Here is a 23825-nt window from a genome sequence, read left to right on the forward strand (position 1 = left end):
ACATTGATCCACACCAAGCATCTTCCCTATCCTCACATTGGTCTACACCCAGCATCTTCCCTATCCTCACATTGGTCCACACCAAGCATCTTCCCTATCCTCACATTGATCCACACCAAGCATCTTCCCTATCCTCACATTGGTCTACACCCAGCATCTTCCCTATCCTCACATTGGTCCACACCCAGCATCTTCCCTATCCTCACATTGATCTACACCCAGCATCTTCCCTATCCTCACATTGATCTACACCCAGCATCTTCCCTATCCTCACATTGGTCTACACCCAGCATCTTCCCTATCCTGACATTGGTCCACACCCAGCATCTTCCCTATCCTCACATTGATCTACACCCAGCATCTTCCCTATCCTCACATTGGTCTACACCCAGCATCTTCCCTATCCTCACATTGTTCTACACCCAGCATCTTCCCTATCCTCACATTGATCTACACCCAGCATCTTCCCTATCCTCACATTGGTCCACACCCAGCATCTTCCCTATCCTCACATTGGTCCACACCCAGCATCTTCCCTATCCTCATATTGGTCTACACCCAGCATCTTCCCTATCCTCACATTGTTCTACACCCAGCATCTTCCCTATCCTCACATTGGTCCACACCCAGCATCTTCCCTATCCTCATATTGGTCTACACCCAGCATCTTCCCTATCCTCACATTGGTCCACACCAAGCATCTTCCCTATCCTCACATTGGTCTACACCCAGCATCTTCCCTATCCTCACATTGGTCCACACCCAGCATCTTCCCTATCCTCACATTGGTCTACACCCAGCATCTTCCCTATCCTCACATTGATCCACACCAAGCATCTTCCCTATCCTCACATTGGTCTACACCCAGCATCTTCCCTATCCTGACATTGGTCCACACCCAGCATCTTCCCTATCCTCACATTGATCTACACCCAGCATCTTCCCTATCCTCACATTGGTCTACACCCAGCATCTTCCCTATCCTCACATTGTTCTACACCCAGCATCTTCCCTATCCTCACATTGATCTACACCCAGCATCTTCCCTATCCTCACATTGGTCCACACCCAGCATCTTCCCTATCCTCACATTGGTCCACACCCAGCATCTTCCCTATCCTCATATTGGTCTACACCCAGCATCTTCCCTATCCTCACATTGGTCCACACCAAGCATCTTCCCTATCCTCACATTGGTCTACACCCAGCATCTTCCCTATCCTCACATTGGTCTACACCCAGCATCTTCCCTATCCTCACATTGATCCACACCCAGCATCTTCCCTATCCTCACATTGGTCTACACCCAGCATCTTCCCTATCCTCACATTGGTCTACACCCAGCATCTTCCCTATCCTCACATTGATCCACACCAAGCATCTTCCCTATCCTCACATTGGTCTACACCCAGCATCTTCCCTATCCTCACATTGATCCACACCAAGCATCTTCCCTATCCTCACATTGGTCTACACCCAGCATCTTCCCTATCCTCACATTGGTCTACACCCAGCATCTTCCCTATCCTCACATTGATCCACACCAAGCATCTTCCCTATCCTCACATTGGTCTACACCCAGCATCTTCCCTATCCTCACATTGATCTACACCCAGCATCTTCCCTATCCTCACATTGGTCCACACCAAGCATCTTCCCTATCCTCACATTGGTCCACACCCAGCATCTTCCCTATCCTCACATTGATCTACACCAAGCATCTTCCCTATCCTCACATTGGTCCACACCCAGCATCTTCCCTATCCTCACATTGGTCTACACCCAGCATCTTCCCTATCCTCACATTGATCCACACCAAGCATCTTCCCTATCCTCACATTGGTCCACACCCAGCATCTTCCCTATCCTCACATTGATCTACACCAAGCATCTTCCCTATCCTCACATTGGTCCACACCCAGCATCTTCCCTATCCTCACATTGGTCTACACCCAGCATCTTCCCTATCCTCACATTGATCCACACCAAGCATCTTCCCTATCCTCACATTGGTCCACACCCAGCATCTTCCCTATCCTCACATTGGTCTACACCCAGCATCTTCCCTATCCTGACATTGGTCCACACCCAGCATCTTCCCTATCCTCACATTGATCTACACCCAGCATCTTCCCTATCCTCACATTGGTCTACACCCAGCATCTTCCCTATCCTCACATTGTTCTACACCCAGCATCTTCCCTATCCTCACATTGATCTACACCCAGCATCTTCCCTATCCTCACATTGGTCCACACCCAGCATCTTCCCTATCCTCACATTGGTCCACACCCAGCATCTTCCCTATCCTCATATTGGTCTACACCCAGCATCTTCCCTATCCTCACATTGGTCCACACCAAGCATCTTCCCTATCCTCACATTGGTCTACACCCAGCATCTTCCCTATCCTCACATTGGTCTACACCCAGCATCTTCCCTATCCTCACATTGATCCACACCCAGCATCTTCCCTATCCTCACATTGGTCTACACCCAGCATCTTCCCTATCCTCACATTGGTCTACACCCAGCATCTTCCCTATCCTCACATTGATCCACACCAAGCATCTTCCCTATCCTCACATTGGTCTACACCCAGCATCTTCCCTATCCTCACATTGATCCACACCAAGCATCTTCCCTATCCTCACATTGGTCTACACCCAGCATCTTCCCTATCCTCACATTGGTCTACACCCAGCATCTTCCCTATCCTCACATTGATCCACACCAAGCATCTTCCCTATCCTCACATTGGTCTACACCCAGCATCTTCCCTATCCTCACATTGATCTACACCCAGCATCTTCCCTATCCTCACATTGGTCCACACCAAGCATCTTCCCTATCCTCACATTGGTCTACACCCAGCATCTTCCCTATCCTGACATTGATCTACACCCAGCATCTTCCCTATCCTCATATTAGTCTATACCAAGCATCTTCCCTATCCTCACATTGGTCCACACCCAGCATCTTCCTTATCCTCATATTGGTCTACACCCAGCATCTTCCCTATCCTCACATTGGTCTACACCCAGCATCTTCCCTATCCTCACATTGGTCCACACCCAGCATCTTCCCTATCCTCACATTGGTCCACACCCAGCATCTTCCCTATCCTCATATTGGTCTACACCCAGCATCTTCCCTATCCTCACATTGGTCCACACCCAGCATCTTCCCTATCCTCACATTGGTCTACACCCAGCATCTTCCCTATCCTCACATTGGTCTACACCCAGCATCATCCCTATCCTCACATTGGTCCACACCAAGCATCTTCCCTATCCTGACATTGGTCTACACCCAGCATCTTCCCTATCCTCACATTGGTCCACACCCAGCATCTTCCCTATCCTCACATTGGTCCACACCAAGCATCTTCCCTATCCTCACATTGGTCTACACCCAGCATCTTCCCTATCCTCACATTGGTCTACACCCAGCATCTTCCCTATCCTCACATTGATCCACACCAAGCATCTTCCCTATCCTCACATTGGTCTACACCCAGCATCTTCCCTATCCTCACATTGGTCCACACCCAGCATCTTCCCTATCCTGACATTGGTCCACACCAAGCATCTTCCCTATCCTCACATTGGTCCACACCCAGCATCTTCCTTATCCTCATATTGGTCCACCCCCAGCATCTTCCCTATCCTCACATTGGTCTACACCCAGCATCTTCCCTATCCTGACATTGGTCCACACCCAGCATCTTCCCTATCCTCACATTGATCTACACCCAGCATCTTCCCTATCCTCACATTGGTCTACACCCAGCATCTTCCCTATCCTGACATTGGTCCACACCCAGCATCTTCCCTATCCTGACATTGGTCCACACCCAGCATCTTCCCTATCCTCATATTGGTCTACACCCAGCATCTTCCCTATCCTCACATTGGTCCACACCCAGCATCTTCCCTATCCTCACATTGGTCTACACCCAGCATCTTCCCTATCCTGACATTGGTCCACACCCAGCATCTTCCCTATCCTCACATTGATCTACACCCAGCATCTTCCCTATCCTCACATTGGTCCACACCCAATATCCCCCCTATCCTCACATTGGTCTACACCCAATATCCTCCCTATCCTCACATTGGTCCACACCCAGCATCTTCCCTATCCTCACATTGGTCTACACCCAGCATCTTCCCTATCCTGACATTGGTCCACACCCAGCATCTTCCCTATCCTCACATTGATCTACACCCAGCATCTTCCCTATCCTGACATTGGTCTACACCCAGCATCTTCCCTATCCTGACATTGATCTACACCCAGCATCTTCCCTATCCTCACATTGGTCCACACCCAATATCCCCCCTATCCTCACATTGGTCTACACCCAATATCCTCCCTATCCTCACATTGGTCCACACCCAGCATCTTCCCTATCCTCACATTGGTCTACACCCAGCATCTTCCCTATCCTGACATTGGTCCACACCCAGCATCTTCCCTATCCTCACATTGATCTACACCCAGCATCTTCCCTATCCTCACATTGGTCTACACCCAGCATCTTCCCTATCCTGACATTGGTCTACACCCAGCATCTTCCCTATCCTGACATTGATCTACACCCAGCATCTTCCCTATCCTCACATTGGTCTACACCCAATATCCTCCCTATCCTCACATTGGTCTACACCCAGCATCTTCCCTATCCTCACATTGATCTACACCCAGCATCTTCCCTATCCTGACATTGGTCTACACCCAGCATCTTCCCTATCCTCACATTGATCTACACCCAGCATCTTCCCTATCCTCATATTGGTCTACACCCAGCATCTTCCCTATCCTCACATTGGTCCACACCCAGCATCTTCCCTATCCTCACATTGGTCTACACCCAGCATCTTCCCTATCCTCACATTGGTCTACACCCAGCATCTTCCCTATCCTGACATTGGTCTACACCAAGCATCTTCCCTATCCTGACATTGGTCTACACCCAGCATCTTCCCTATCCTGACATTGGTCTACACCAAGCATCTTCTCTATCCTCACATTGGTCCACACCCAGCATCTTCCCTATCCTGACATTGGTCTACACCCAGCATCTTCCCTATCCTGACATTGGTCTACACCCAGCATCTTCTCTATCCTCACATTGGTCTACACCCAATATCCTCCCTATCCTCACATTGGTCCACACCCAGCATTTTCCCTATCCTCACATTGGTCCACACCCAATGCCCCCCCTATCCTCACATTGGTCCACACCAAGCATCTTCCCTATCCTGACATTGGTCCACACCCAGCATCCTCCCTATCCTCACATTGGTCTACACCCAGCATCTTCCCTATCCTCACATTGGTCCACACCCAGCATCTTCCCTATCCTCGCATTGGTCCACACCCAGCATCTTCCCTATCCTCACATTGGTCCACACCCAGCATCTTCCCTATCCTGACATTGGTCTACACCCAGCATCTTCCCTATCCTCACATTGGTCCACACCCAGCATCTTCCCTATCCTCACATTGGTCCACACCCAGCATCTTCCCTATCCTCGCATTGGTCCACACCCAGCATCTTCCCTATCCTCACATTGGTCCACACCCAGCATCTTCCCTATCCTGACATTGGTCCACACCCAGCATCTTCCCTATCCTCACATTGGTCCACACCCAGCATCTTCCCTATCCTCACATTGGTCCACACCCAGCATCTTCCCTATCCTCACATTGGTCCACACCCAGCATCTTCCCTATCCTCACATTGGTCTACACCCAGCATCTTCCCTATCCTGACATTGGTCTACACCCAGCATCTTCCCTATCCTCACATTGGTCCACACCCAGAATCTTCCCTAACCTGACATTGGTCTACACCAAGCATCTTCTCTATCCTCACATTGGTCCACACCCAGCATCTTCCCTATCCTGACATTGGTCTACACCCAGCATCTTCCCTATCCTGACATTGGTCTACACCCAGCATCTTCTCTATCCTCACATTGGTCTACACCCAATATCCTCCCTATCCTCACATTGGTCCACACCCAGCATTTTCCCTATCCTCACATTGGTCCACACCCAATGCCCCCCCTATCCTCACATTGGTCCACACCAAGCATCTTCCCTATCCTGACATTGGTCCACACCCAGCATCCTCCCTATCCTCACATTGGTCTACACCCAGCATCTTCCCTATCCTCACATTGGTCCACACCCAGCATCTTCCCTATCCTCGCATTGGTCCACACCCAGCATCTTCCCTATCCTCACATTGGTCCACACCCAGCATCTTCCCTATCCTGACATTGGTCTACACCCAGCATCTTCCCTATCCTCACATTGGTCCACACCCAGCATCTTCCCTATCCTCACATTGGTCCACACCCAGCATCTTCCCTATCCTCGCATTGGTCCACACCCAGCATCTTCCCTATCCTCACATTGGTCCACACCCAGCATCTTCCCTATCCTCACATTGGTCCACACCCAGCATCTTCCCTATCCTCACATTGGTCCACACCCAGCATCTTCCCTATCCTCACATTGGTCCACACCCAGCATCTTCCCTATCCTCACATTGGTCCACACCCAGCATCTTCCCTATCCTCACATTGGTCCACACCCAGCATCTTCCCTATCCTCACATTGGTCTACACCCAGCATCTTCCCTATCCTGACATTGGTCTACACCCAGCATCTTCCCTATCCTCATATTGGTCCACACCCAGCATCTTCCCTATCCTCGCATTGGTCCACACCCAGCATCTTCCCTATCCTCACATTGGTCCACACTCAGCATCTTCCCTATCCTGACATTGGTCCACACCCAGCATCTTCCCTATCCTCACATTGGTCCACACCCAGCATCTTCCCTATCCTCACATTGGTCCACACCCAGCATCTTCCCTATCCTCACATTGGTCTACACCCAGCATCTTCCCTATCCTGACATTGGTCTACACCCAGCATCTTCCCTATCCTCATATTGGTCCACACCCAGCATCTTCCCTATCCTCGCATTGGTCCACACCCAGCATCTTCCCTATCCTCACATTGGTCCACACTCAGCATCTTCCCTATCCTGACATTGGTCCACACCCAGCATCTTCCCTATCCTCACATTGGTCCACACCCAGCATCCTCCCTAGCCTCACATTGGTCCACACCCAGCATCCTCCCTATCCTCACATTGGTCCACACCCAGCATCTTTCCTATCCTCACATTGGTCCACACCCAGCATCTTCCCTATCCTCACATTGGTCTACACCCCTCCCAGGAGCGGCACATGTGGGCAGAACCTCTGCTGGCCTCACCTGTGTTGAGTGAAGAATTGACAAGGAGGATTCTGGGTACACAGGCGCTGGCACTGGTATGCATCTGGTGCCATCATGTATCCAATAAGCGACCCGGAAAATGTGGTATTTGGGAGGAGGAGAGATGAGCAGTCCAAGGAACCTAAAGAAGACACCAAGAATATGGATAAGTGCCGAGGCTGAAGCCTGGGGTCTAAGAGATTAGGTGCCCTACAAAACAGCCCCCTGGTGTCAATTCCATAGGTGTCCAGGTAAACAAACAACACCATACACACCTTTCTATTCTATAGGACTGCACAGTCATGGAGGGCAGCACAATACAAAGTGATTGGTGGGCCTGTAGTTAAAGCTGATGTTTAATCTGCTTATAGTTTGCCTTCCTCGGTCCACTGCCCACCTCCTTTCTCATCAACATGCCGATAACATTTTTTAAAAAGGCATTCAATAAAAGCAGAAAGGTTTTATTTTAGGTTCTGGTGTCATCACTGGGTTCCTGTACTTCTTTATGCAATGTAGGCAGATCATGGCTGGTGAGAGGGCACCGGCAGGGTGCTTAACATTGCTTCCTAAAAACATCACAGCACCCCCCCCGCCTCAGTACTCCTCTCTGATGGAAGCAATGGGCTGGGTCTTGGGAGGAGTTATATAAATGCCAATATGCCCTGGTGGGTGGGTGTCGGGGGGTGGGTGTTCATAGGCAGGCTGTATTTGCATGCAGACCTTCCCTGATGACCTTCTGGGGGCTGTTAGTGGTCCTTTATGCTCTCGGGTTGTAGTTTCTACCCCATATAAGCAGGTGTCTTCTGGATTCTCCTGTTTTTTTCCTGTGTTCTGTATCCATATTACAAGCCTGTCTAAGGTCTGCCTGCTGTGCCCGGCTCCTGTATTGTACCCCTTCTGTAGTACAACTTGCCCTTCCCTCTACCTGTACTTAGCTCTGCCTGCCCTGGTCACCACATGTTTATGGACCACTCCTGCTGATGGGCTAGATAGTTTGTGTTGGTCATCGGTGGTCAGGATGGGTTGCCGGAGGCAGAAATACACCCACTATTGGAATTCCTCTGGTTTTCAGGGAGTCCCTGTCTACACGTCCCCGGGTGTAATGTCCCCAAAATGATCTGCAGTTCGGGGGGGGGGGGGGGGGGTCTCTCATACCTCCTATGTCCAGACTGAAGCCCGATGTAACGTTTGGTGCTGAAGATACGTCAATGGGGATCCCGGAGGAGACCGCCTGCAGGGTGCAGATGAAGCTGTGGAGAGGAAGAAATGGATGGACATGAAATGTGACAGATGAACATTTCTCAGGTGATGGGTGACAGAAGCTCTGCGTTCCTCCTCTGACCTCCTTGGCTTGGTGAGAACACTGATGAAGTTCAATATAAAGCTGTCTGTGTTCTTGTAGTATTCCCAAGCGGCCATTCCTAACCAGGGAGAAGTCAGAGGTTGCTCAGAGTTTCTTGTTCTATGGCAGATTGACCTTCCATCTATTGGGGTCTGCATAGTTCTGTTGCTTAGGGTTCAGCTATGGCAGATTGCCCTTCCATCTATTGGGGTCTGGATAGTTCTGTTGCTTAGGATTCAGCTATGGCAGATTGACCTTCCATCTATTGGGGTCTGGATAGTTCTGTTGCTTAGGGTTCAGCTATGGCAGATTGACCTTCCATCTATTGGGGTCTGCATAGTTCTGTTACTTAGGGTTCAGCTATGGCAGATTGACCTTCCATCTATTGGGGTCTGCATAGTTCTGTTGTTTAGGGTTCAGCTATGGCAGATTGACCTTCCATCTATTGGGGTCTGCATAGTTCTGTTGCTTAGGGTTCAGCTATGGCAGATTGACCTTCCATCTATTGGGGTCTGCATAGTTCTGTTACTTAGGGTTCAGCTATGGCAGATTGACCTTCCATCTATTGGGGTCTGGATAGTTCTGTTGTTTAGGGTTCAGCTATGGCAGATTGCCCTTCCATCTATTGGGGTCTGGATAGTTCTGTTGCTTAGGGTTCAGCTATGGCAGATTGCCCTTCCATCTATTGGGGTCTGCATAGTTCTGTTGCTTAGGGTTCAGCTATGGCAGATTGCCCTTCCATCTATTGGGGTCTGCATAGTTCTGTTGCTTAGGGTTCAGCTATGGCAGATTGCCCTTCCATCTATTGGGGTCTGCATAGTTCTGTTGCTTAGGGTTCAGCTATGGCAGATTGACCTTCCATCTATTGGGGTCTGCAAAGTTCTGTCGCTTGGGGTTCAGCTATGGCAGATTGACCTTCCATCTATTGGGGTCTGCATAGTTCTGTTGCTTAGGGTTCAGCTATGGCAGATTGCCCTTCCATCTATTGGGGTCTGCATAGTTCTGTTGCTTAGGGTTCAGCTATGGCAGATTGACCTTCCATCTATTGGGGTCTGCAAAGTTCTGTTGTTTAGGGTTCAGCTATGGCAGATTGCCCTTCCATCTATTGGGGTCTGCATAGTTCTGTTACTTAGGGTTCAGCTATGGCAGATTGACCTTCCATCTATTGGGGTCTGCATAGTTCTGTTGCTTAGGGTTCAGCTATGGCAGATTGCCCTTCCATCTATTGGGGTCTGCATAGTTCTGTTACTTAGGGTTCAGCTATGGCAGATTGCCCTTCCATCTATTGGGGTCTGCATAGTTCTGTTACTTAGGGTTCAGCTATGGCAGATTGCCCTTCCATCTATTGGGGTCTGCATAGTTTTGGGGGGTGACTCCACTTGGCAGAGCCAGCAGTATGGCTCCAATCATCTTTATGGCTACCATTAAGAGTTGTATCCTACCAACTGACCGCCATTGTAAGAAACATATTGCCCAGTGAACCCCAACCTATTGGTTTTTAGCAAGGATTCCCCCGAAACCTGAAAAGGTTTTAGAGGGTTGCTACCTAGACGGAAATGGAAGGTTCACCTGTTTTCTGTCTCATCCCAGGAGAAGGAGAAGTACGAGCATTCCGGGTTCTTGGTGCAGGAGGAGCGACAACTCTCGCCGTCCACCACGGATATCTGTTTGAGGACCACACCGGAAAACGCCAGATTGGGATAGAGGAGAAAGGTGCAGTTCTGTATGTCTGGAGGGGATAACAGAGCCATCGGTCAATGCCAGAGATCTTCAAATTCATCATTCAGATACAGTACTTGGTGAGACAGCCACCCCTCCCCCTCCATAGGAGTCATGGTTAAACCCTGAGTGAAGTCTGATTGAAACCTTTCGGATGGCTTGTGAGTTTGGAAAGGAGATCGCAGATCTACAGAGCCAGGAGATAGCCCACCCTACCTGTATATATATATATATATATACCTGCACCAATGTAATCTATGGGTGGCATTCTGGCCCCCACTATTAGGGTTGTGTTCTTCCCACTGACCACCAATGTAGGAGGCATTTTCCCAGTTCACCCTAATGGATTTGTTTATTAAGGTTCCCCCGAGACTTGGAAATGAGACATGCAGAGCTGGCTAATGGGTGGTCCTGCCTGGAAACACATCCCATCCCCTGACTGGTAGCCCATGCCGCAAAGCTTAGGACTGGCAGCTGAAGGAAGACGGAGAAGCAAAGACAGGTTCTCATTGTAGATTGGCTTTAACAGGCACAGGTGGGTATAAAATAAGTTTATGTTCATACAGGCTCTAGGTGTGTTTTAGCCCTTGTACACACGGGTCGGACATTCTGACAACCAAATCCGTTGGATTTTGTCCGACGGATCTTGTCCGAAACTGTTGCATACACACGGTTGGACAAAGTTGTCGGAAAATCCGATTGTACATAACGTGATGACGTTATTTTGTTACGACGGGACTACGTTCAGGCTAGTAGCCAATAGCTTTTGTCTAGGAATTTGATCTGAGCATGCGTGGCACTTTGCCCGTCGGAGTAGGCTACACATGATCGGAGTATGTCCGATCGGAGCAATTTTGTCGCAAAATTTTACCGGCAAGTTGGAAAAGTTGGTCCGTCGGATATTCAGACGGAAACAGTCCGATGGAGACCACACACAGTCGGATTATCCGACAAAACGCTCCGATCGGACACATTCCGTCAGAATCTCTGACCGTGTGTACAAGGGCTTAGAGTGGTCCTCTGGGATATGGGGGGGGGGGCACCTACTTTTCTGCACGGTGTTATACTGCAGAGCGAATCCGGAGACGACGTCCTTCAGAGGAGTCACTGCGGTGGGAATATTGGCGGCGGCGTTCTTCAAGCGGCAAATGCTCCTGAAAATAGAAAATTGAGAGCCGGTGTCTGACATCGCACAGCAATATATATATATCGGGCCGGTGGAGCACTGGAGCTGCATGGCAATGGTATGGCCCATTTACAGGAATGTCGAGAGAAGTCTCCACACTGCGAACAGTGGTCTTTGGCCACCACAAACAGTCTCCTATCATCAGATGACCAATCCTATTGTACCCCACAGACCTCCCTACCAGGCACATATTGTATAAAGCAGGGATATGCAATTAGCGGACCTCCAGCTGTTGCAGAACTACAAGTCCCATGAGGCACAGCAAGACTCTGACAGCCACAAGCATGGCACCCAGAGGCAAAGGCATGATGGGACTTGTAGTTTTGCAACAGTTGGAGGTCCGCTGATTGCAGATCCCTGGTATAAAGGAATGATGAGACCAGCCTGTGTTACTACAGAGAGAAGTCTACACTAAATCATCTTCTTATGGTAGGAGATGGAGGGCCTGGTCATTGTATTTCACAATGGCCACCTTTCCACTCTCCTTCTTCACTATCCCTTCCCCACATTACTTATTTATTTTATTTGTGTGTTGTGTGTCACGTTTTGTGTTGTCACTGCACGTGTGATGAGTAGGGTGTCGGTCCTCGGGCCAACCCTGAATGTCTTGTGGGAGGGTGGACATAGGCCTTCTGGCTTGGTTCACCTTCTCTTTGGGGGGGTCTCCCTTCGGGGGAGCCCCTACCCTAGTACCTGGGTGGGTCTGTTTCGGCAGACCTTCCGGAGAAAGGCGGTCGTCTGGTTTTCGGCTGGATGTTTTCGGGCCATGTATTTGGTACCTCAGTCCCCGTCTGGAGCCTAACGCCCCGGGGGATCAGGGTAAGGTCCTTCCTAGTGGAGGACATCAGACACCCGTTGCACGTTTTTGTGTGTCACTCTTGATGTGTGGGCACTTTTTTTGGCACCGGGTGGAAGTTTTTGGGTGTGTTTTACACGCCATAGGCTTTTTCAATAGAAAAAAAAAGGAGATGGTTTTGGTGGCCAAAGATCCAGAGGGTGGACATAGGCCTTCTGGCTTGGTTTCATAGTTTCATAGTTAGTAAGGTTGAATAAAGACACCAGTCCATCCAGTTCAACCTGAGTGTCTACAATTGTCCCTATCCCTGTACATTACACACTCACATTGGTCCCTACCCTCAAGGAGCCCACAATCCAAGGTCCCCATTCATATACTAGGGCCAATTTTGGACAGAAGCCAATTAACCTACCTGCATGTCTTTGGAGTGTGGGGGGAAACCGGAGTACCCGGAGGAAACCCACGCAGGCACAGGGAGAACATGCAAACTCCAAGCAGGTAGAGTCGTGGTTGGGATTTGAACCAGCGACCCTTCTTACTGCTAGGCGAGAGTGCTAACCACTACACCACTGTGCCGCCTTCTCTTCGGGGGAGCCCCTACCCTAGTACCTGGGTAGGTCTGTTTCGGCAGACCTTCCGGAGAAAGGCGGTCGTCTAGTTTCGGCCAGATGGGCCATGTATTCGGTACCTCAGTCCCCATCTGGAGCCTAACGCCCCGGGGGATCAGGGTAAGGTCCTTCCTTGTGGAGGACATCAGACACCCGTTGCACGTTTTTGTGTGTCACTCTTGATGTGTGGGCACTTTTTTTGGCACCGGTTGGAAGTTTTTGGGTGTGTTTTACACGCCATAGGCTTTTTCAATAGAAAAAAAAAAAAGAAGGAGATGGTTTTGGTGGCCAAAGATCCATTGTCCTCAGTGTAGGACAGTGATGGAGAACCTCGGCACTCCAGATGTTTTGGAACTACATTTCCCATGATGCTCAGCTACACTGAAGGGTGCCAGAGCATCATGGGAAATGTAGTTCCCAAACATCTGGGGTGCCGAGGTTCGCCATCACTGGTGTAGGATCTTCAATGAAACAAGAAAAATCGCTCCAGGTGAGGGAGTCTCTGGTTAATCTCCACACACGCTAGCCAGGTGCGATCCCATCTCACATGCCGGGGCGACAAGGAAATGATTGCACTTCCAAAAATCCATTTATTGAAGCTTCATATGACAAGTGGTGGACAGATGGAGCAGGGGACAAAGAGGTAGACGCGTTTCACACAAATCGTCACACTTAGTCATTACCTACTGGAACTAGTCACCACAATCACCTATATACCGCTCTAATGTGTCATCATTAGGGTAATTAACCAATTAAAGTGAGTACTCAGCGGGTGTTACAAAGAATACCGGATAGAATACACGGAACTTACACTCAAATCTGATGTAAAGAGTTCGGTCCAAATCCACCGCCGGAGAACATCTGATCCACCAACTGGACTCGGAGCAAACCCGACACATCAGTCACAATCATTGTATAGTTACAGCAACATACACAAAATAATAGAGAGCTCCATCTGTCCACCACTTGTCATATGAAGCCTCAATAAAAGGATTTTTGGAAGTGCAGCCCCCGTCTGGAATCCTTTCCTTGTGTCCTCAGTGTAGACTTCTCTGTAACTCAGGCTGGTCTCAGCCTTCCTTTATACAATAAACGCTAAGTGCCCCGTAGGGAGGTCTGTGGGGTACAATACGATTAATCATCTGATGGTAGGAGATGGTTTGTGGTGGCCAAAGACCAATCTTATCGTACCCAACAGACCTCCCAACGAGGCAATTATTGTGTATTATATTGTATTATATAAAGCAAGGGTCTTCACATTTTCTCTGCAAAGGGCCAGTTCACTGTCCTTTCCGACTTTACGGGGACCGGACTGAGGTCATCGGGAGTAGAAAATGTCCCAGCTTCAAATGAAGTACACAATGTCCCATCTTTGGTGTCATTAGGAGGAATTGTGCCCCATCATTGGTGTCATTGAGCCCCAATGTTGGTGCCATTGGGAGGAATTGTGCCCCATCATTGGTGTCATTGAGCCCCAATGTTGGTGTCATTGGGAGGAATTGTGCCCCATCATTGGTGTCATTGAGCCCCAATGTTGGTGTCATTAGGAGGAATTGTGTCTCATCATTGCTGTCACTGGGAGAAATGGTGTGCCATCAGTGGTGTCATTGATAGGAATTGTGACCCATTATTGGTCTCATTAGGATCCATTATTGGTGTCATTAGGGGGAACAGAGTCCCAACATTGGTGTCATTGGACCCCAATGTTGGTGTCATTGGTAAGAATTGTGCCTCATCATTGGTGTCATTGGACCCCATTGCTGGTGTCATTAGGAGGAATTGTGCCTCATCATTGGTGTCATTGGACCCCATTGCTGGTGTCATTGGTAAGAATTGTGCCTCATCATTGGTGTCATTGGACCCCATTGCTGGTGTCATTAGGAGGAATTGTGCCTCATCATTGGTGTCATTGGACCCCAATGTTGGTGTCATTGGGAGGAATTGTGCCTCATCATTGGTGTCACTAGGAGAAATGGTGTGCCATCAGTGGTGTCATTGGTAGGAATTGTGACCCATTATTGGTCTCATTAGGATCCATTGTTGGTGTCATTGGGGGGAACAGAGTCCCAACATTGGTGTCATTGAGCCCCATTGTTGGTGCCATTGGGAGGAATTTTGCCTCATCATTGGTGTCATTGGACCCCATTGTTGGTGAAATTGGAACAAATTGTACCCCATCATTGGTGACACTAGGAGGAATAGTGTGCCATCACTGGTGCCATTGGTAGGAATCGTGCCCTATCATTGGTGTCATTAGGATCCATTGTTGGTGTCATTGGGAGGAACTGTGAACCTTTGTTGGTGTCAGTGAATGAAATAGTGCCCAAAGGGCCAGATACAAGCAAGCAAAGGGCCACAGTTTGGAGAGCACTGGTAAAAGGGAATGATGAGACCAGCCTGTGATGTTACAGTGAGAAGTCTACACTAAGGACAATGGTCTTTGGTCACCCCAAACCATCTCTGGCGATCGTATTGTGTCCCACAGACCTCCTCATTAGACGTATATGTGGTCTGTAACTGGCGGGAACTCCAAGAGTAATATATAGAACTTCCAACATGCACCTAGCATTCGACCCCACACACACCATGTCATCTACACCCACATATACCAGGATGTCATCTATATCCTCACATGATATCATACACCTCACATTCCACTCTACACATGCAATGCCATCTACAGTCACCTCTGTCATACACACCAATGCTTTCATTAGCCCAATGTGTGGCACCTTTATGGCAGGCTGGTATGGACAGTGTATGGCCACACAGGATATGGTGGGTGACACCGGGGACACTGTATGCCCTCACAGGACATGGGTGACACCGGGGACACTGTATGCCCTCACAGGACAGGGAAGACACCAGGGACAATGTATGCCCTCACAGGACATGGGTGACACCAGGGATAGTGTATGCCCTCACAGGACATGGGTGACACCAGGGATAGTGTATGCCCTCACAGAAGATGGGTGACACCAGGGACAGCGTATGCCCTCACAGGACATGGGTGACACCAGGGATAGTGTATGCCCTCACAGGACAGGGGTAACACCAGGGACACTGTATGCCCTCACAGGACATGGGTGACACCGGGGACACTGTATGCCCTCACAGGACATGGGTGACACCAGGGATAGTGTATGCCCTCACAGAAGATGGGTGACACCAGGTACAATGTATGCCCTCACAGAAGATGGGTGACACCTGGGACAGCGTATGCCCTCACAGGACAGGGGTAACACCAGGGACAGCGTATGCCCTCACAGGACATGGGTGACACCAGGGATAGTGTATGCCCTCACAGGACATGGGTGACACCAGGGATAGTGTATGCCCTCACAGGACATGGATGACACCAGGGACAATGTATGCCCTCACAGAACAGGGGTGACACCAGGGACAGTGTATGTGCCCTCACAGGACAGGGGTAACACCAGGGACAGCGTATGCCCTCACAGGACAGGGGTGACACCAGGGATAGCGTATGCCCTCACAGAAGATGGGTGACACCAGGGATAGCGTATGCCCTCACAGAAGATGGGTGACACCAGGGACAGTGTATGCCCGCACAGAAGATGGGTGACACCAGGGACAGCGTATGCCCTCACAGAAGATGGGTGACACCAGGGACAGTGTATGCCCTCACAGAAGATGGGTGACACCAGGGATAGTGTATGCCCTCACAGAAGATGGGTGACACCAGGGACAGTGTATGCCCTCACAGAAGATGGGTGACACCAGGGACAGCGTATGCCCTCACAGAAGATGGGTGACACCAGGGACAGTGTATGCCCGCACAGGACAGGGGTGACACCAGGCATAGCGTATGCCCTCACAGAAGATGGGTGACACCAGGGACAGTGTATGCCCTCACAGGACAGGGGTGACACCAGGGACAGTGTATGCCCTCACAGAAGATGGGTGACACCAGGGATAGTGTATGCCCTCACAGAAGATGGGTGACACCAGGGACAGTGTATGCCCGCACAGAAGATGGGTGACACCAGGGACAGCGTATGCCCTCACAGAAGATGGGTGACACCAGGGACAGTGTATGCCCTCACAGAAGATGGGTGACACCAGGGATAGTGTATGCCCTCACAGAAGATGGGTGACACCAGGGACAGTGTATGCCCTCACAGAAGATGGGTGACACCAGGGACAGCGTATGCCCTCACAGAAGATGGGTGACACCAGGGACAGTGTATGCCCTCACAGGACATGGGTGACACCAGGGATAGTGTATGTGCCCTCACAGGACATGGGTGACACCAGGGACAGTGTATGCCCTCACAGGACATGGGTGACACCAGGGATAGTGTATGCCCTCACAGGACATGGGTGACACCAGGGACAATGTATGCCCTCACAGAAGATGGGTGACACCAGGGACAGTGTATGCCCTCACAGAAGATGGGTGACACCAGGGACAGTGTATGCCCTCACAGGACATGGGTGACACCAGGGATAGTGTATGTGCCCTCACAGGACATGGGTGACACCAGGGATAGTGTATGTGCCCTCACAGGACATGGGTGACACCAGGGATAGTGTATGCCCTCACAGGACATGGGTGACACCAGGGATAGTGTATGTGCCCTCACAGGACATGGGTGACACCAGGGATAGTGTATGCCCTCACAGGACATGGGTGACACTGGACTCTCAAATAGCTGGTAGGTGACTTACATGCCATGGGCCATGGTGGAATCTCCAGGGAGGACCGTGAAGAACTGGCACAGAGCGTCGCTGGTACACATCTGCTGACATTGCGCCACATTCTCCACCTCCGTGTCCAACACAGTGATGCCCTCATACTCCACATCCTGAGACAGGAGGTCGGCACAGCCGAGGAATCCTAAAAAATAAGAAGTCAATATACAACACTGCCACAGTCTGTTAGAGTGCCCCCTATTTATGGGTTACATAAGCACACTCTTTTTACAGAGTACACCCCTAATGCCGACCTAACCTGCCACAAACATGGGCAATTCTAATGAAGCCAATGAAAATAAGATACTCAAGCAAACCTTACCTTCATATCTTTATCTCCGCCAGTCCATTCAAAGATATGGGCAGCTGAAGTCATATGTAAATCTTGCTCTGCTGCCTCCCACCTCTTCAGTCAACCTATTATCTCCTTCATGTGACCAGTATGGAGTCTTGGGAGGAGGAAGGACAGAGCCAATCACAACATAGTGCCCACCTCCCAGCCTACCTATTATCTCCTTCATGTGACCAGTATGGAGTCTTGGGAGGAGGAAGAGTGGAGCCAATCACAACATAGTGCCCACCTCCCAGCCTACCTATTATCTGCTTCACGTGACCAGTGTGGAGTCTTGGGAGGAGTAAGGACAGAGCCAATCACAACATGGTGCCCACCTCCCAGCCTACCTATTATCTCCTTCATGGGACCAGTGTGGAGTCTTGGGAGGAGTAAGGACAGAGCCAATCACAACATGGTGCCCATCTCCCAGCCTACCTATTATCTCCTTCATGTAACCAGTGTGGAGTCTTGGGAGGAGTAAGGACAGAGCCAATCACAACATGGTGCCCACCTCCCAGCCTACCTATTATCTCCTTCATGTGACCAGTATGGAGTCTTGGGAGGAGGAAGGATGGAGCCAATCACAACATAGTGCCCACCACCCCAGCCTACCTATTATCTCCTTCATGTGACCAGTATGGAGTCTTGGGGGGAGGAAGGACAGAGCCAATCACAACATAGTGCCCACCTCCCAGCCTACCTATTATCTCCTTCATGTGACCAGTATGGAGTCTTGGGAGGAGGAAGGACAGAGCCAATCACAACATAGTGCCCACCTCCCCAGCCTACCTATTATCTCCTTCATGTGACCAGTATGGAGTCTTGGGGGGAGGAAGGACAGAGCCAATCACAACATAGTGCCCACCTCCCAGCCTACCTATTATCTCCTTCATGTGACCAGTATGGAGTCTTGGGGGGAGGAAGGACAGAGCCAATCACAACATAGTGCCCACCTCCCAGCCTACCTATTATCTCCTTCATGTGACCAGTATGGAGTCTTGGGGGGAGGAAGGACAGAGCCAATCACAACATAGTGCCCACCTCCCCAGCCTACCTATTATCTCCTTCATGTGACCAGTATGGAGTCTTGGGGGGAGGAAGGACAGAGCCAATCACAACATAGTGCCCACCTCCCAGCCTACCTATTATCTCCTTCATGTGACCAATATGGAGTCTTGGGAGGAGGAAGGACAGAGCCAATCACAACATAGTGCCCACCTCCCCAGCCTACCTATTATCTCCTTCATGTGACCAGTATGGAGTCTTGGGGGGATGAAGGACAGAGCCAATCACAACATAGGGCCCACCTCCCAGCCTACCTATTATCTCCTTCATGTGACCAGTATGGAGTCTTGGGAGGAGGAAGGACAGAGCCAATCACAACATAGTGCCCACCTCCCCAGCCTACCTATTATCTCCTTCATGTGACCAGTATGGAGTCTTGGGGGGAGGAAGGACAGAGCCAATCACAACATAGTGCCCACCTCCCAGCCTACCTATTATCTCCTTCATGTGACCAGTATGGAGTCTTGGGAGGAGGAAGGACAGAGCCAATCACAACATAGTGCCCACCTCCCAGCCTACCTATTATCTCCTTCATGTGACCAGTATGGAGTCTTGGGGGGAGGAAGGACAGAGCCAATCACAACATAGTGCCCACCTCCCAGCCTACCTATTATCTCCTTCATGTGACCAGTATGGAGTCTTGGGAGGAGGAAGGACAGAGCCAATCACAACATAGTGCCCACCTCCCAGCCTACCTATTATCTCCTTCATGTGACCAGTATGGAGTCTTGGGGGGAGGAAGGACAGAGCCAATCACAACATAGTGCCCACCTCCCAGCCTACCTATTATCTCCTTCATATGACCAGTATGGAGTCTTGGGAGGAGGAAGGACAGAGCCAATCACAAGATAGCAGAGATTTACATATAACTTTAATTGGCCGGTATTACGGTATATTGGTTGGGTTAGGAGTGATTTCTATGAGGACTCTTCTCATTCATGTTCTCGTTGTGTGCTTCATTTCACGTGGTCAGGTTTGTGACCGGTGTACGGCATGTGGGGCCCGTGGTTCTATTCCAATGTCTCTGACCACTGACTGACTTTATGGAGATGACTCCAGGAGAACACGACTTCTCATACCTTCCATTATATCCTCATCTGTACGGAACTTTACGGAATGTTCTAATATGTCTTCTCTATGTACATTTTCATTTTATCTTTTTGATCTCCATTCAAAGAGCCCCTCGTTCTACGTCACCCTCCCCACCCCCCACCATTGCCCCTCTCAGTCTGCTTGGGGTGTCTCCTGGACATTTCTCATTACCTGGTTCTGTCGCTTGCTTTCCGAAGCCAGAGAAGGCATTATGGATGGATGAGACATTCTCTGGGAGCCCCGACTCCGTACGTTGCAGATAACAGACACACCTATCAGGAAATGAATGCCATGTCAGATACCTATAGAACCCTACACCTAATATCAGATACCTATAGAATTCTACACCTAATATCTGATACCTATAGAACTCTACACCTAATATCAGATACCTATAGAATTCTACACCTAATATCAGATACCTATAGAACTCTACACCTAATATCAGATACCTACAGAACCCTACACCTAATATCAGATCCCTATAGAACTCTACACCTAATATCAGATACCTAATGAACTCTACACCTAATATCAGATACCTATAGAACCCTACACCTAATATCAGATCAGTATAGAACTCTATACCTAATATCAGATACCTACAGAACCCTACACCTAATATCAGATCCCTATAGAACTCTACACCTAATATCAGATACCTACAGAACCCTACACCTAATATCAGATCCCTATAGAACTCTACACCTAATATCAGATACCTACAGAACCCTACACCTAATATCAGATACCTATAGAACTCTACACCTAATATCAGATACCTACAGAACCCTACACCTAATATCAGATCCCTATAGAACTCTACACCTAATATCAGATACCTATAGAACTCTACACCTAATATCAGATCCATATAGAACCCTACACCTAATATCAGATACCTATAGAACTATACACCTAATATCAGATACCTATAGAACTATACACCTAATATCAGATACCTATAGAACCCTACACCTAATATCAGATCCCTATAGAACTCTACACCTAATATCAGATACCTACAGAACCCTACACCTAATATCAGATCCCTATAGAACTCTACACCTAATATCAGATACCTACAGAACCCTACACCTAATATCAGATCCCTATAGAACTCTACACCTAATATCAGATACCTATAGAACTCTACACCTAATATCAGATACCTATAGAACTCTACACCTAATATCAGATCCATATAGAACCCTACACCTAATATCAGATACCTATAGAACTATACACCTAATATCAGATACCTATAGAACTCTACACCTAATATCAGATCCATATAGAACCCTACACCTAATATCAGATACCTATAGAACTCTACACCTAATATCAGATACCTATAGAACCCTACACCTAATATCAGATACCTATAGAACCCTACACCTAATATCAGATCCCTATAGAACTCTACACCTAATATCAGATACCTACAGAACCCTACACCTAATATCAGATCCCTATAGAACTCTACACCTAATATCAGATACCTACAGAACCCTACACCTAATATCAGATACCTATAGAACTCTACACCTAATATCAGATACCTACAGAACCCTACACCTAATATCAGATCCCTATAGAACTCTACACCTAATATCAGATACCTATAGAACTCTACACCTAATATCAGATCCATATAGAACCCTACACCTAATATCAGATACCTATAGAACTATACACCTAATATCAGATACCTATAGAACCCTACACCTAATATCAGATCCCTATAGAACTCTACACCTAATATCAGATACCTACAGAACCCTACACCTAATATCAGATCCCTATAGAACTCTACACCTAATATCAGATACCTACAGAACCCTACACCTAATATCAGATCCCTATAGAACTCTACACCTAATATCAGATACCTATAGAACTCTACACCTAATATCAGATACCTATAGAACTCTACACCTAATATCAGATCCATATAGAACCCTACACCTAATATCAGATCCCTATAGAACTCTACACCTAATATCAGATCCATATAGAACTCTACACCTAATATCAGATCCATATAGAACCCTACACCTAATATCAGATACCTATAGAACTCTACACCTAATATCAGATACCTATAGAACCCTACACCTAATATCAGATACCTATAGAACCCTACACCTAATATCAGATCCCTATAGAACTCTACACCTAATATCAGATACCTACAGAACCCTACACCTAATATCAGATCCCTATAGAACTCTACACCTAATATCAGATACCTATAGAACTCTACACCTAATATCAGATACCTATAGAACTCTACACCTAATATCAGATCAATATAGAACTCTACACCTAATATCAGATCAATATAGAACTCTACACCTAATATCAGATACCTACAGAACTCTACACCTAATATATGATACCTATAGAACTCTACACCTAATATCAGATCCATATAGAACTCTACACTTAATATCAGATACCTACAGAACGCTACACCTAATATCAGATACCTATAGAACTCTACACCTAATATCAGATCCATATAGAACCCTACACCTAATATCAGATACCTATAGAACTCTACACCTAATATCAGATACCTATAGAACCCTACACCTAATATCAGATACCTATAGAACTCTACACCTAATATCAGATACCTATAGAACCCTACACCTAATATCAGATACCTATAGAACCCTACACCTAATATCAGATCCCTATAGAACTCTACACCTAATATCAGATACCTACAGAACCCTACACCTAATATCAGATCCCTATAGAACTCTACACCTAATATCAGATACCTATAGAACTCTACACCTAATATCAGATACCTATAGAACTCTACACCTAATATCAGATCAATATAGAACTCTACACCTAATATCAGATCAATATAGAACTCTACACCTAATATCAGATACCTACAGAACTCTACACCTAATATATGATACCTATAGAACTCTACACCTAATATCAGATCCATATAGAACTCTACACTTAATATCAGATACCTACAGAACGCTACACCTAATATATGATACCTATAGAACTCTACACCTAATATCAGATCCATATAGAACCCTACACCTAATATCAGATACCTATAGAACTCTACACCTAATATCAGATACCTATAGAACCCTACACCTAATATCAGATCCCTATAGAACTCTACACCTAATATCAGATACCTACAGAACCCTACACCTAATATCAGATCCCTATATAACTCTACACCTAATATCAGATACCTATAGAACCCTACACATAATATCAGATACCTATAGAACTCTACACCTAATATCAGATACCTATAGAACCCCACACCTACTATCAGATCCCTATAGAACTCTACACTAATATCAGATCCATATAGAACCCTACACCTAATATCAGATACCTATAGAACCCTACACCTAATATCAGATCCCTATAGAACTCTACACCTAATATCAGATCCATATAGAACCCTACACCTAATATCAGATACCAATAGAACCCTACACCTAATATCAGATCCATATAGAACTCTACACTTAATATCAGATACCTACAGAACTCTACACCTAATATATGATACCTATAGAACTCTACACCTAATATCAGATCCATATAGATCCCTACACCTAATATCAGATCCCTATAGAACTCTACACCTAATATCAGATACTTAC

At 47.9% G+C, this 23825-nt stretch overlaps 1 protein-coding gene across 1 annotated transcript in view; it reads right to left on the reverse strand.

Annotated features, from left to right (window-relative positions):
- Nucleotides 1–23825, reverse strand: part of LOC143975743 (coagulation factor XI-like) — a 65403-nt gene that overhangs the window by 30732 nt on the left and 10846 nt on the right. Inside the window, exons 2-7 of the mRNA XM_077478245.1 lie at nt 20332–20432; nt 17646–17814; nt 11411–11517; nt 10214–10373; nt 8458–8552; nt 7303–7444 (exon numbers count right to left, since the gene is read on the reverse strand). Of these exons, the coding sequence (XP_077334371.1) occupies nt 7303–7444; nt 8458–8552; nt 10214–10373; nt 11411–11517; nt 17646–17716 (575 nt within the window). The 5' untranslated portion in view covers nt 17717–17814; nt 20332–20432. The remainder of the gene's footprint in view (nt 1–7302; nt 7445–8457; nt 8553–10213; nt 10374–11410; nt 11518–17645; nt 17815–20331; nt 20433–23825) is intronic.

This window comes from Lithobates pipiens, unplaced genomic scaffold (genome assembly GCF_037356315.1).
Source record: "Lithobates pipiens isolate NorthernLeopardFrog02 unplaced genomic scaffold, aLitPip1_a1.2 Scaffold_13, whole genome shotgun sequence".
In the NCBI taxonomy this organism is placed as follows: Eukaryota; Metazoa; Chordata; class Amphibia; order Anura; family Ranidae; genus Lithobates; species Lithobates pipiens.